Source organism: Mobula birostris, chromosome 14 (assembly GCF_030028105.1).
Source record: "Mobula birostris isolate sMobBir1 chromosome 14, sMobBir1.hap1, whole genome shotgun sequence".
NCBI lineage: Eukaryota > Metazoa > Chordata > Chondrichthyes > Myliobatiformes > Myliobatidae > Mobula > Mobula birostris.
The window spans coordinates 46,129,972-46,144,706 of NC_092383.1; the positions used below are offsets into that span (position 1 = coordinate 46,129,972).

The 14,735-nt window shown below is 44.0% G+C and overlaps 1 protein-coding gene across 5 annotated transcripts in view; it reads right to left on the reverse strand.

The window, feature by feature from the left end:
- LOC140209874 (protein unc-13 homolog C-like) overlaps positions 1 to 14,735 on the reverse strand; it is a 923,018-nt gene that overhangs the window by 738,673 nt on the left and 169,610 nt on the right. For 4 of the 5 annotated variants that reach the window (XM_072278476.1, XM_072278475.1, XM_072278477.1 and 1 more), the window contains one exon: positions 13,311 to 13,378. In XM_072278476.1, the coding sequence (XP_072134577.1) occupies positions 13,311 to 13,378 (68 nt within the window). Of the gene's footprint in view, positions 1 to 4,598; positions 4,649 to 13,310; positions 13,379 to 14,735 lie in introns of those variants that run through there. The other variant, XM_072278478.1, reaches the window with a different exon arrangement.

Genomic DNA, 14,735 nt, shown 5'->3' on the forward strand with positions numbered 1-14,735 from the left:
TACTGGGTCCAATGTTGTTTGTCATATACATTAATGATCCGGATGATGGGGTGGTAAATTGGATGAGTAAGTATGCAGATGATACTAAGATAGGTGGTGTTGTGGATAATGAAGTAGGTTTACAAAGCTTGCAGAGAGATTTAGGCCAGTTAGAAGAGTGGTCTGAAAGATGGCAGATGGAGTTTAATGCTGATAAATGTGAGGTGCTACATTTTGGTAGGACTCATCAAAATAGGACATACGTGGTAAATGGTATGGCACTGAAGAATGCAGGAGAACAGAGGGATCTAGGAATAATGGTACATCGTTCCCTGAAGGTGGAATCTCATGTGGATAGGGTGGTGAAGAAAGCTTTTGGTTTGCTGGCCTTTATTAATCAGAGCATTGAGTATGAGAGTTGGGATGTAATGTTAAAATCGTACAAGTCATTGGTAAGGCCAAAATTTGGAGTATTGTGTACAGTTCTGGTCACCAAATTATAGGAAAGATGTCAACAAAATAGAGAGACTACAGAGAAGATTTACTAGAATGTTACCTGGATTTCAGCATCCAAGTTACAGAGAAAGGTTGAACAAGCTGGATCTTTATTCTTTGGAGCATAGAAGATTGAGGGGGGACTTAACAGAGATATTTAATATTATGAGGGGGTAGATAGCGTTGACGTGGATAGACTTTTTCCATTGAGAGTAGGGGGGATTCAAACAAGAGGACATGAGTTGAGAGTTAGGGGGCAAAAGTTTAGGGGTAACATGAGGGGGAACCTCTTTACTCAGAGAGTGGTAGCTGTGTGGAACGAGCTTCCAGCAGAAGTAGTAGAGGCAGGTTCGATATTGTCATTTAAAGTAAAATTGGGTAGCTATATGGACAGGAAAGGAATGGAGGGTTATGGGCTGAGTGCAGGTCGGTGGGCCTAGGTGAGAGTAAGCGTTCAGCGTGGACTAGAAGGACCAAGATGGCCTGTTTCCGTGCTGTAATTGTTACATAGTTATATGGTTATTACAAATCCATACTGACTGGTTGCTCGATGAAGAAGTCAAAGATCTAGTTGGGTAGGCCTAGGTTTTTAAACTTGTTGATTTGTACTGAGGAAATGATGGTACTCAACACTGAACTGTAATCAATTATCAACAGCCTGATGGTTTACTGTTATCTAGGTATTCCAAAGCAGAGTCACAGCAGTGAGAACACAGCAGAAGGCAAATTGCAGCAAGTTCAAGTCCTTGCTCAGGCAGGAGTTAATTCGAACCACGACCAATCTGTCAAAGGATTTCATTAGTGTAGATGTGAGTGCTACGAGCAACAGTCGTTGTGGAAGCTCACCCTGTACTTCTTGGGCACCAATATGATTGATGCATTTTGAAGCAGCTGTGAACCTCCAACTACAGCAGCGAGAGGTTGAAGATGTCCTTGAACACTCCAGCTAGTTGGCTACAAATGTAGGAGGGAAGTAAGTGGCAGGACCTTCAGGAGAACTGATGAACAGAAGTACTTGAGGTGCAAGCCTAAGAATCCTTAAAAATGGTAACATAATGGATACGGTGTTAGAGAAGATATTCCGAATATTTGCCTTATCAGTCCAGGAGCCGAGTACAAGAGTTGGGAAGTTATGTTAAAGTTGATCTTTGATGAGCCCACATATGGAGCACTATGGGCAGTTGTGGTCAGCACATTGGAATGATATGGAAGCTTTAAAGGTGATGCAGAATATGTGCATCAGGATTTTGTGTGGATTCAGAAGAATTAGCTATAATGAGGGGTTGAACAAACTTGGATAGTGTTGTCTGGATTGGTAAAGGTGAAAGAATGATCAGCTAGAAGTATATAGTGCCTATAAAAAGTATTCAGCACAACACCCCCCCCCCCCGGAAGTTTTGATGTTTTATAAGATCATTGGACATAGAAGCAGAATTAGGTTATTCAGCCCATTGATTCCATTCCATTATTTCATCGAGGCTGAACCCATTTCCCATCCGCCCACATACACCTGCCCTCTCACCAGATCTCTTTAAGACCCCACCAATCAGAAATCTATCAACTTCCACTTTAAATATACCCACAGACTTGGCCATCACTGCGGTCCGTGGCAGAGCATTCCACAGACTCAATATTCTTTGGCTAAAAAAATTCCTCCTTATTTCTGTTCTAAAAGATCACCCCTCAATTTTGAGGCTGTGCCCTTTGGTTCTGGATACACCCACCACAGGAAACATCTTCTCCATATCCACCCTATGTAGTCCTTTCAACATTCGGTAGGTTTCAATGAGATCCCCACGCATTCTCCTAAATTCCAGAGAGTACAGGTCCAAAGCTGCCGGATGTTCCTCATATATTAACCCCTTCATTCCCTGGATTATCCTCATGAACCTCCTCTGGACTCAATCCAATGACAATACATCCTTTGAGATACAGGGACCAAAACTGTTGACTGTTTATTCCAAGTGTGGCCTGACTAGTATCTATCAAGCTTCAGTGTTATCTCCTTGCTTTTATATTTTACTCCCTTTGAAATAAATGCCAACATTGCATTTGCCTTCTTTACCACAGACTCAACCCGTGAATTAACCTTCTGGGAGTCTTGCACAAGGACTCCCAAGCCCTTCTGCATCTCTAATGCTTGAATTTTCTCCATATTTAGATAATAATCTGCATTATTGTTCCATTTACCAAAATACATTATCATACATTTCTTAAGACTGTATTCTATCTGCCACTTTTTGGTCCTTTCTTCCAATTTGTCCCAGTCCTGCTGCAATTACATTGCTTCCACAGCACCACCCACCCCTCCACCTATCTTTGTATCATCCGCGAACTTTGCCACAAAGCCATCAATTCCATTACCCAGATCACTGACAAACAATGTGAAAAGTAGTAGTCCCAATACTGACTCCTGAGGAACACCACATACCACTGGCAGCCAACCAGAAAAGGTCCCTTTTAATCCCACCCACTGCTTCCTGACTGTCAGCCAATCTTCTATTCATGAAGTAACACCATAGGATTTTATCTTGTTTAGCAACCTCATGTGAGACACCTTATCAGATGCCTTGGGAAAATATAAATAAATGCCATCTGCTGCCTCTCCTTTGTCTACCCTGCTTGTTACTTCCTCAAAGAATTCTAACAGATTTGTCAGGCAAGATTTCCCTTTACAGACCATGCTGACTCTGATTTATTTTATCATTAGTCTCTAAGTACGCCAAAACCTCGTCCTTAATAATAGACTCCAACACTTTCCCGCCACTGAGGTTAGGCTAACTGGCCTATATATGCCCTCTTTTGACTTCCTCTTTTTTAAAGAGCAGAGTGACATTTACAATTTACCAGTCCTCAGATACCATACTAGAATCAAGTGCTTCTTGAAAAATCATGACTGACACATCTGTTATCTCTTCAGCAACCTCTTTCAGGATGCTGGGATATAGTTCATCAGGTCCAGATGACTTATCCACCTTAAGACCTTGCAGTTTGCCTAGCACTTTTCCCTGTGTAATAGAAATAGCACTCACTCCTGCTCCCTGACACTCACGGACTTCTGGCATACCGCTAGTGTCTTCCACAGTAAAGTCTGAAGCAAAATACTTAAGTTCATCTGCCATTTCATTTTCCCCCATTACTACCTCACCAGCGTCATTTTCCAGTGGTCCAATATCAACTCTCACCTCCCATTAATTCTTTATATAACTGAAAAAATGTCAGTATTCTGCTTTATTTTATCGGCCAGTTTGCCCTCACATTTCATCTTTTCCTTTCTTACAGCTTTTTTAGTTGCCTTTTATTGGATTTTAAAAGCTTCCCAATCATCCAACTTTCTACTCAATTTCACTACTTTATATGCCCTTTCCTTGGCTTTTATGCAGTCCTTAACATTCCTTGTCAGCACAGTTGCCTAGCTATGCTATTTGAGAATAACTTCTTTGCAACATATCCATCCTGCTCCTTGTGAACAATTCCCAAGAACTTCAGCTTCCTCTGTTCTGCCATCATTCCCACCAGAATCACCCTCCAATCCACCTGGGCAAGCTCCTCTGTAATTCACTTTGCCTCTGTAATTCCCTTTGTTCCATTGCGATACTGACACATGTAACTTATTCTGCTCCCTCTCAAATTGCAGTATAAATTCAATCATATTATGATCACTGCCTCTTCATGATTCTTTACATTACGGGACTAATAAAACCTGGATTATTACACAACACCCAATCTAAGATAGCCTTTCCCCAAGTAGGCTCAAAACAAGCTGCTCTAAAAAGCCATCTCATAGGCATTCAACAAACTCCCACTCTTGCAAACTGACACCAAATTGATTTTCCCAATCCACTTGCATATTGAAGTCCTCCATTACAATTGTGCCATTACCCTTATTACATGCCCTTTCCAGCTCCCTTTGTAATCTCAACCCCACATCTTGGCTACTATTTGGAGGCCTAAATATAATACTCAGAATTTTTCTTTTTACCCTTGCAATTTCTTAACTCCACCCACAAAGATTCAACATTCTCTGACCCTATGTCACCTCTTTCTAAAGATGTAATTGTGTCTCTTACCAATAGAGCCACACCATTGTTTTACAACATGGAATCATGGTGGATTTAATTTACCTTAAAAAAAACGATCAACAGAAAAACACACATCAAAGTTGCTGGTGAACGCAGCAGGCCAAGCAGCATCTGTAGGAAGAGGTGCAGTCGACGTTTCAGGCCGAGCCCCTTCGTCAGGACTAACTGAAGGAAGAGTGAGTAAGGGATTTGAAAGTTGGAGGGGGAGGGGGAGATCCAAAATGATAGGAGAAGACAGGAGGGGGAGGGATAGAGCCAAAAACTGGACAGGTGATAGGCAAAAGGGGATATGAGAGGATCGTGGGACAGGAGGTCCGGGAAGAAAGACGGGGGGGGGGGGGGGACCCAGAGGATGGGCAAGAGGTATATTCAGAGGGACAGAGGGAGAAAAAGGAGAGTGAGAGAAAGAATCTGTGCATAAAAATAAGTAACAGATGGGGTACGAGGGGGAGGTGGGGCCTAGCGGAAGTTAGAGAAGTCGATGTTCATGCCATCAGGTTGGAGGCTACCCAGACGGAATATAAGGTGTTGTTCTTCCAACCTGAGTGTGGCTTCATCTTTACAGTAGAGGAGGCCGTGGATAGACATGTCAGAATGGGAATGGGATGTGGAATTAAAATGTGTGGCCACTGGGAGATCCTGCTTTCTCTGGCGGACAGAGCGTAGATGTTCAGCAAAGCGGTCTCCCAGTCTGCGTCGGGTCTCGCCAATATATAAAAGGCCACATCGGGAGCACCGGACGCAGTATATCACCCCAGTCGACTCACAGGTGAAGTGTTGCCTCAGCTGGAAGGACTGTTTGGGGCCCTGAATGGTGGTAAGGGAGGAAGTGTAAGGGCATGTGTAGCACTTGTTCCGCTTACACGGATAAGTGCCAGGAGGGAGATCAGTGGGGAGGGATGGGGGGGGGGGACGAATGGACAAGGGAGTTGTGTAGGGAGCGATCCCTGCGGAATGCAGGGGGGGGGGGGAGGGAAAGATGTGCTTGGTGGTGGGATCCCGTTGGAGGTGGCGGAAGTTACGGAGAATAATATGTTGGACCTGGAGGTTGGTGGGGTGGTAGGTGAGGACCAGGGGAACTCTATTCCTAGTGGGGTGGCGGGAAGATGGAGTGAGAGCAGATGTACGTGAAATGGGGGAGATGCGTTTAAGAGCAGAGTTGATAGTGGAGGAAGGGAAGCCCCTTTCTTTAAAAAAGGAAGACATCTCCCTCGTCCTAGAATGAAAAGCCTCATCCTGAGAGCAGATGCGGCATCCCTCCCATCCCTCCCCACTAATCTCCCTCCTGGCACTTATCCGTGTAAGCGGAACAAGTGCTACACATGCCCTTACACTTCCTCCCTTACCACCATTCAGGGCCCCAAACAGTCCTTCCAGCTGAGGCAACACTTCACCTGTGAGTCGACTGGGGTGATATACTGCGTTCGGTGCTCCCCATGTGGCCTTTTATATATTGGCGAGACCCGACGCAGACTGGGAGACCGCTTTGCTGAACATCTACGCTCTGTCCGCCAGAGAAAGCAGGATCTCCCAGTGGCCACACATTTTAATTCCACATCCCATTCCCATTCTGACATGTCTGTCCACGGCCTCCTCTACTGTAAAGATGAAGCCACACTCAGGTTGGAGGAACAACTTCCGTCTGGGTAGCCTCCAACCTGATGGCATGAACATCGACTTCTCTAACTTCAGCTAGGGCCCACCTCCCCCTCGTACCCCATCTGTTACTTATTTTTATGCACATTCTTTCTCTCACTCTCCTTTTTCTCCCTCTGTCCCTCTGAATATACCTCTTGCCCATTCCCTGGGTCCCACCCCACCCCCTGTCTTTCTTCCCGGACCTCCTGTCCCATGATCCTCTCGTATCCCCTTTTACCTATCACCGGTCCAGCTCTTGGCTCTATCCCTCCCCCTCCTGTCTTCTCCTATCATTTTGGATCTCTCCCTCCCCCTCCAACTTTCAAATCTCTTACTCACTCTTCCTTCAGTTAGTCCTGACGAAGGGTCTCGGCCTGAAACGTCGACTGCACCTCTTCCTACAGATGCTGCTTGGCCTGCTGTGTTCACCAGCAACTTTGATGTGTGTTGCTTGAATTTCCAGCATCTGCAGAATTCCTGTTGTTATCAACAGAAAAAGATTATTTCATGTCAGAGTGAAAACCAATCTCTACAAAGTGATCTAAATTAGTTTCAAATATAAAACACAAAATAATTGCATAATTATTCATCCCCTTTAATATGACTGACCAAATCATCACTGGTTCAGCCAATGGGTTTTAGATTATGAAGACATGCAGTCCTCTTTTATTGTTATTTAGTAATGCATGCATTAAGAAATGATACAATATTTCCTCCGGTGTGATATCACAAAAACACAGGACAGACCAAGACTGAAAAAACTGACAAAACCACATAATTATAACATATAGTTACAACAGTGCAACAATACCATAACTTGATGAAGAAGTCCATGAGCACAGTAAAAAGTTCAAAGTCTCTCAAATATCCCACATCTCACGCAGACGGGAGAAAGAAGAAAAACTCTCCCTGCCATGCCCGACCACAATTCGTCTCTGAGTCATCCGAAAACTTCGAGCCTCCGAATCAGCTCTCCGACACTGAGTACTGAGCGCCGTCTCTGTCCGAATGATTCGACCTCAATCTCAGTCGCCAACAGCAGGCAAAGCCGGGGATTTTGAGGCCTTCCCTCCAGAAGATTCCCAACCGCGCAGTAACGACAGCAGCAAACGAGCGTTTCAGAAATTTCTCCAGATGTTCCTCTATGCTTTCACATCCATCTCCATCAAATCAGAATTGTCAATGGCCCCTATTTAACGGATACGATATCATTTTTCACCGGAGGACTGCGCACGCGCGGCACGATGCTCTCTCTCCTCCCGCAAGTCACATAATTAGCTAAATGGAGATCACTGTTGCAGTCAAGGTGTTTCAATTGATTGTAGCAATAATACACCTGTATCTGAAAGGTCAGTACCCTGGTAAAAACAAAAGGACACTCCAAGCAACTTCGTGAAAACGTTATCAAAAAGCACAAGTCAGGAGATAGATGCAAGAGAATTTCCAAGTCACTGAATATCTCTTGGAGTACAGTTAAGTCAATCACCAAGAAATTGAAAGGATATGGCACAGCCGTAAACCTGCCTAGAGTAGGCCGTCCTCAAAAACTGAGTCACTGTGCAAAGGGTCTAGTGAGGGAGGCCATCACTATGACAGCTCTGGAGGAGGTACAAGCTTCAGTGGCTAAGATGGAAGACACTGCACATACAACTGTTGCCCAGGTGCTTCATCAGTTGCAGTTTTATGGGGGAGATAGCCACTGTTGAAAAAAAAACTCACATAAAATCTAGGTTACTGTTTGCCAGAAAGCACATGGGCAACTCTGAAGTCAGCTGGAAGAAGGTTCCATGGTCTGATGAAGCCCAAATTTAGCCTTCTGGCCATCACAGTAAAAACTATGTTTGGCTTAACTCAAACACTGCACATCACCAAAAACACACCATCTCTACTGTGAAGCATAGAAGTGACTGCAGCATGCTCTGGGGATGCTTCAGTGGATCAGGCTTGTGAAGGTAAACGGTAAAAGGAATGCGGCAAAATACAGGGAAATACTGGAGGAAAACCTGATGCAATCTGCAAGAGAACTGCAAATTGGGAAAAGATTTGTTTTTCAGCAAGACAATGACCCCAAGCGTAAAGCCAAAGCTATACAAGAATGGCTTAAAACCACAAAATTTAATGTCCTGGAGCGGCCAAGTCAGAGTCCAACCTCAAGTCAACTGAAAATTTGTGACTGGACTTGAAAAGGGCTGTTCAGTCACAATCCCTCTGTAATCTGACAGCGCTTGAGCAGTTTTGTGAAGATCTGAAAAATATTGCATGGTCCGTATGTGCAAAGCTGACAGAGACCTATTCATAAGACAAAGGGGCAGAAGTCGGCTATTCGGCCCATCGAGTCTGCTCCGCCATTTTATGATGAGCTGATCCATTCTCCCAATTCAGTCCCACTCCCCCGCCTTATCACCATAACCTTTGATGCCCTGGCTACTCAGATACCTATCAATCTCTGCAATTAAATACACCCAATGACTTGGCCTCCACTGCTGCCCATGGCAACAAATTCCATAGATTCACGACCCTCTGACTAAAAAAAAATTCTTCGCATTTCTGTTCTGAATGGGCGACCTTCAATCCTTAAGTCACGCCCTCTCGTACTAGACTCCCCCATCATGGGAAACAACTTTGCCACATCCACTCTGTCCATGCCTTTCAACATTCGAAATGTTTCTATGAGGTCTCCCCTCATTCTCCTAATCTCCAAGGAATACAGTCCAAGAGCGGACAAACGTTCCTCATATGTTAACCCTCTCATTCCCGGAATCATTCTAGTGAATCTTCTCTGTACCTTCTCCAACGTCAGCACATCCTTTCTTAAATAAGGAGACCAAAACTGCCCACAGTACTCCAAGTGAGGTCTCACCAGCACCTTATAGAGCCTCAACATCACATCCCTGCTCCTATACTCTATTCCTCTACAAATGAATGCCAACATTGCATTCACCTTCTTCATTACTGACCCAACCTGGAGGTTAACCTTAAGGGTATCCTGTACAAGGACTCCCAAGGCCCGTCGCATCTCAGAACTTTGAATTCTTTCCCCACTTAAATAATAGTCTGCCCATTTATTTCTTCTGCCAAAGTGCATAACCATACACTTTCCAACATTGTATTTCATTTGCCACTTCTTTGCCCACTCTTCCAATCTATCCAAGTCTCTCTGCAGACTCTCCGTTTCCTCAGCACTAGCGGCCCCTCCACCTATCTTCGTATCATCAGCAAACTTAGCCACAAAGCTATCTACTCCATAATCCAAATCGTTGATGTACAATGTAAAAAGAAGCAGCCCCAACACAGACCCCTGTGGAAAACCACTGGTAACCGGCAGCCAACCAGAATAGGATCCCTTTATTCCCACTCTCTGTTTCCGGCCAACCAGCCAACACTCTATCCACGTCTGTAACTTTCCCGTTATTCCATGGGCTCTTATCTTGTTAAGTAGCCTCATGTGTGGCACCTTGTCAAAGGCCTTCTGAAAATCCAAATATACAACATCCACTACATCTCCCTGGTCTAACCTACTGGTAATTTCCTCAAAAAATTGTAATAGGTTTGTCAGGCAGGATTTTCCTTTAAGGAATCCATGCTGAGTTCTGCCCATCTTGTCATATGCCTCCAGGTACTCTGTAACCTCATCCTTGACAATCGACTCCAACAACTTCCCAAACACCGATGTCAAGCTAACAGGTCTATAATTTCCTCTTTGCTTCTTTGCCTCCTTCTTAAATAGCTGAGTGACATTTGCAATTTTCCAGTCCTCTGGAACCATGCCAGAATCTATCGACTTCTGAAAGATCATCGCTAATGCCTCTGCAATCTCCACAGCTACTTCCTTCAGAACACGACGGTGCATTCCATCTGGTCTGGGAGATTTATCTACCTTTAGACTATTCAGCTTCCTGAGTACTTTCTCTGTCGCAATAGTGACTGCGCACACTTCTCTTCCCTGCCACCCTTGAGTGTCCGGTATACTGCTGATGTCTTCCTTAGTGAAGAGTGATGCAGTTCCTCTACCATCTCCTTATGTCCCATTACAATTTCTCCAGCATCATTTTCTATCAGTCCTATATCTACTCTCACTTGTCTTTTACTCTTTATATACTTGAAAAAGCTTTTAGTGTCCTCTTTGATATTATTTGCTAGCTTCCTTTAATAGTTAATCTTTTCCCTCTTAATGACCTTCTTAGTTTCCTTTTGTAAGCTTTTAAAAACTTCCCAATCCTGTCTTCCCACTAATTTTTGCTTCCTTGTATGCCCTCTCCTTTGCTTTAACTTTGGCTCTTTAACTTTTTTAAACCTCTCTTGTCAACCACAGTTGCATCCTTTTTCCATTCAAAAATTTCCTCTTTTTTGGAATATACTTGTCTTGCACCTTCCTCACTTCCCGCATAAACTCCAGCCACTGCTGCTCTGCCGTTTTTCCCACCAGTGTCCCTTTCCAGTCAACTTTGGCCTGTTCCTCTCTCATGCCACTGTAATTTCCTTTACTCCACTGAAATACCGACACATCAGATTTCAGCTTCTCTTTTTCAAGTTTCACAGTGAACTCAATCATGTTATGATCACTGCCTCCTAAGGGTTACTTCACCTCAATCTCTCTAATCACCTCTGGTTCATTACACAATACCCAATCCAGTACAGCCGATCCCCTAGTGGGCTCAACAACAAGCTGTTCTAAAAAGCCATCTTGCAGACATTCTACAAATTCTTTCTCTTGAGATCCGGTGCCAACTTGATTTTCCCAATCCACTCGCATGTTAAAATCCCCCACAATTATCATAACACTGCCCTTCTGACAAGCCTTTTCTATTTCCTGTTGTAATTTGTAGTCCACATCACTGCAGCTGTTTGGAGGCCTATAAATAACTGCCATCAGGGTCCTTTTACCCCTGCGATTTCTTAGCTCAACCCATAAAGATTCTGCACCTTCCAATCTTTTATCACCTCTTTCTAATGATTTAATATAATTTCTTACCAATAAAGCCATGCCTCCCCCTCTTCCTACCTTCCTATCCTTCCGATACACCGTGTATCCTTGGACGTTCAGCTCTCAGAGACATGCATCCATCAGTGATGGCCACAGTATCATACCTGCCAATCTGTAGCTGCACAACAAGATCATCCACCTTATTCCTTATGCTGCGTGCTTTTAAGTATAACACCTTAAAACCAGTATTTGATACTTCTCGCTTCGCTTTCACTGCATCTTTATTGCACTGCAACTCATCCCAATGGCTACAAATTTGTCCCATCACCTGCCTGTCTTTCCTGACATCTTTACTGCTCACTATCTTAGATTTATTTCTGTTTTCGCCTTCTTCCGCTCTGTCATTCCGGTTCCCATTCCCCTGCCAAATTAGTTTAAACCCTCCCTAAAAGCTCTATTAAACTTTCCCGCCAGGATATTGGTCCCCTTCGGGTTCAGGTGTAACCTGTCCTTTTAGAACAGGTCATACTTCCCCCAGAAGAGATCTCAATTATCCAAGAATCTGAAGCCCTACCCACTGCACCATTCTCTCAAACACGCATTCACCTGCTTGATCCTACTATTCTTGCCCTCGCTAGCACGTGGCACAGGTAGCAATCCCGAGATTACTACCCTGGAGGTCCTGCTTCTCAGTTTCCTTCCTTACTCCTGGAAATCTCTCTTCAGGACCTCCTCCTGTGTCCTATCTATGTCATTGGTACCAACATGTACCAAGATAACTGGCTGCTCACCCTCCCCCTTCAGAATATTCAGAACTCGATCCGAGACATCTCGTACTCTGGCACCTGGGAGGCAACACACCATGCGGGTATGTCTATCAGGCTCACAGAATCTCCTGTCCGTTCCCCTGACTATGGAATGCCCTATGACTACCGCATTCCTCTTCTCCCTCTTTCTCTCCTGCACAACAGCACCAACCTCAGTGCCAGAGACCCGGTCACCATGGGCGTCCCCCGTCAGGTCATCCCTCTCAACAGCATCCAGAACAAGATATTTGTTGCTGAGGGGGGCAGCCACAGGGGTGCCCTCCACTACCCGGGCATTTCCCTTCCCTCTCTTGACAGTGACCCAGTTTCTGACCCCTGTAGCCTAGGGATGACTACCTTCCTGTAGCTCCTGTCTATCACCTCTTCACTTTCCCTTATAAGCAGTAGGTCATCAAGCTGCAGCTCCAGATCCCTAACACGGTCTCTGAGGAGCTGCATCTCGGTGCACCTGACGTAGATGTGGCCATCAGGGAGGCTGAAGGTCTCCCAGGATTCCCACATCTCACACCCTGAACAGAGCACTAACCCTTCACACAGACTCAAGGCTGTAACTGCCACCAGAGGCGACTACATATTGGCTTGAAGTGGGTGAATACATATGCAATCAATAATTTTGTGTTTCATATTTGTAATTCATGTAGATCACTTTATAGAGATCTGTCTTCACTGTGACACAAAAGAATCTTTTCTTTGTCCATCACAAAAAAAGCCAAATTAAATCCATTGTGATTCAATGTTGTAAAACAATAAAACATGAAAACTATTTAAAGTAATAAAATCATGAAAAGGTAGACTTTTTCCCAAGGTGGTAATGTCAAATACAAGGCAGGTTAGGCTTTTCTTAAGGGGGGAGAAGTTCAAAGGAGATTTACAAGGGGACAGAGTGGTAGTTAACTGGAATGTGCTGCCAGAGAAGAATGGTTAGGAGGCATTTAAACAGGAACATAAACAGACCGAGAATGGAGGGATTGTAGACCATTTGCAGGCAAATGGGATTAATCAGGATTGGCATCACAGAACAAACAGCAAAGGAACATACCTTGCCCTATGACCTAAAACAACCACCAGATTAAAATCAAAACCCTTCATGCTGGAGAAATGTTAAGAGTTAAGCTGCACAATGGGTAGCCACACAAAGTGCTCCCTGTGAAAAAACTTAAAAATGGGCTCTGATGAAACACTGCATTATAATATGGATTTACTGCTGCAATCTAGATTACAGAGCAAGAAGAGGGCTGTGGCATTTCTATGACCCATCAGAGGGTTGCTTACAAGCGCCTACACATATGCACAGATACACCAACATAAACACAAGTGCCTGTGTTTGAAGTAATGGAATCCCTGTTCAGAATGGAAGATGCATACCTGTTCAGATTCAGCATTTAGACTGCACAGATGTTCCACTAAATACTGTGCCTCATCCTTTGGGATTTCTGAAAAGTAAAACATGAATCATATTTATTTTTGTTGAACAATCACAAAACAGTTATTTTCAATTGCCGCCAAAAAGCAACACCAAAATCATGTTTGGTAGTATACCTTTAAAGGACTTCAAACAGTGATTATTTTACAGCCAATTTAAACTATTAGTTTTTTATGGCCTCTACAATTTATTCAATTAAGTCAGCATATACAGTGGAACTCAGTATAGGGCAGAACAGGAAAAGGCCTTCAGCACATGATGTGCTGAACTAATTAACACAGTAATTAAATGCCACACTAAACTAACCCCATTTGCCTGCATCATGTTCATATCCCTCCATTCCGTGCACATTCAGGTGACTATGCTGGAGCACCTTAAATACCTCAGTCATATTTGCTTTGCCCACCACCCCTGGCAATGCATTCCAGGTACCCAGCACTCGCTGTGTAAAAAGACTTCCCCTGCACAAGTCCTGGGGAAATTAAAACAGTTTGTCTAACCTTTACAGATAAGACATACGCTCTAATTCAAGTAACATTCTGGTAAACCTCTTCTGCACCCTTTCCAAAGCCTTGACACTTTTCCCCACAATGAGGCAACCAGAATTGAATGAAATACTCCAGATTCAACTGAACTAGAGTTTGACAAGGCTACTATATAACGTCCTGACTCTTGAACTCAATGCCTCAACTCAAAGCCAAGCATGCAATAACCCTTCTTTATAATCCCATCGACTTATGCAGACGGTGTCAGTGTACTTGAACCCCAAGATCCCTCCACACATCAACACTGTAAGGGTGTTCACATTAAAAGTGAACTTCCCCTTTTAGCTTAGAAAATTAGAGGACAATGCGATAGGGTAATTCTGGACAGTTTCTCGAGTAGGTTACATGGTCGGCACAAGATTGTGGGCCAAAGGGCCTGTGATGTGTTGTAGATTTCTATGTTCTATGTTTACATTTGATAGTCCAAAATGCAACAGCTAAGCTTGAAGGCAGAATACAGAGTTAATGGCAGGATTCCTGGCAGAGTGGAGGAACAGTGGGATCGGGGGTTCACGTTCATAAATCCCTCAAAGTTGTGTTCAAGTTGAGAGGGTTGTTAAGAGGGTTTATGGTGTGTTGGCCTTCATTAGGGATCGACTTCAAGAGTCATGAGATAACGTTGCAGCTCTGCAGAACCTGGTTAAACCACAATTGGAATATTGTTCAGTCCTGGTCACCTTTTTATAGGAAGGATGTAGAAGCTTTAAGGAGGGTGCAGAGATTTACCAGCATGCTGCCTGGATTAGAGGGAATGTATTATGAGGGTAGGTTGAACAAGCTAGAGGTTTTCTCTTTGGAGCCAAGAAAGATGACTTGATAGAG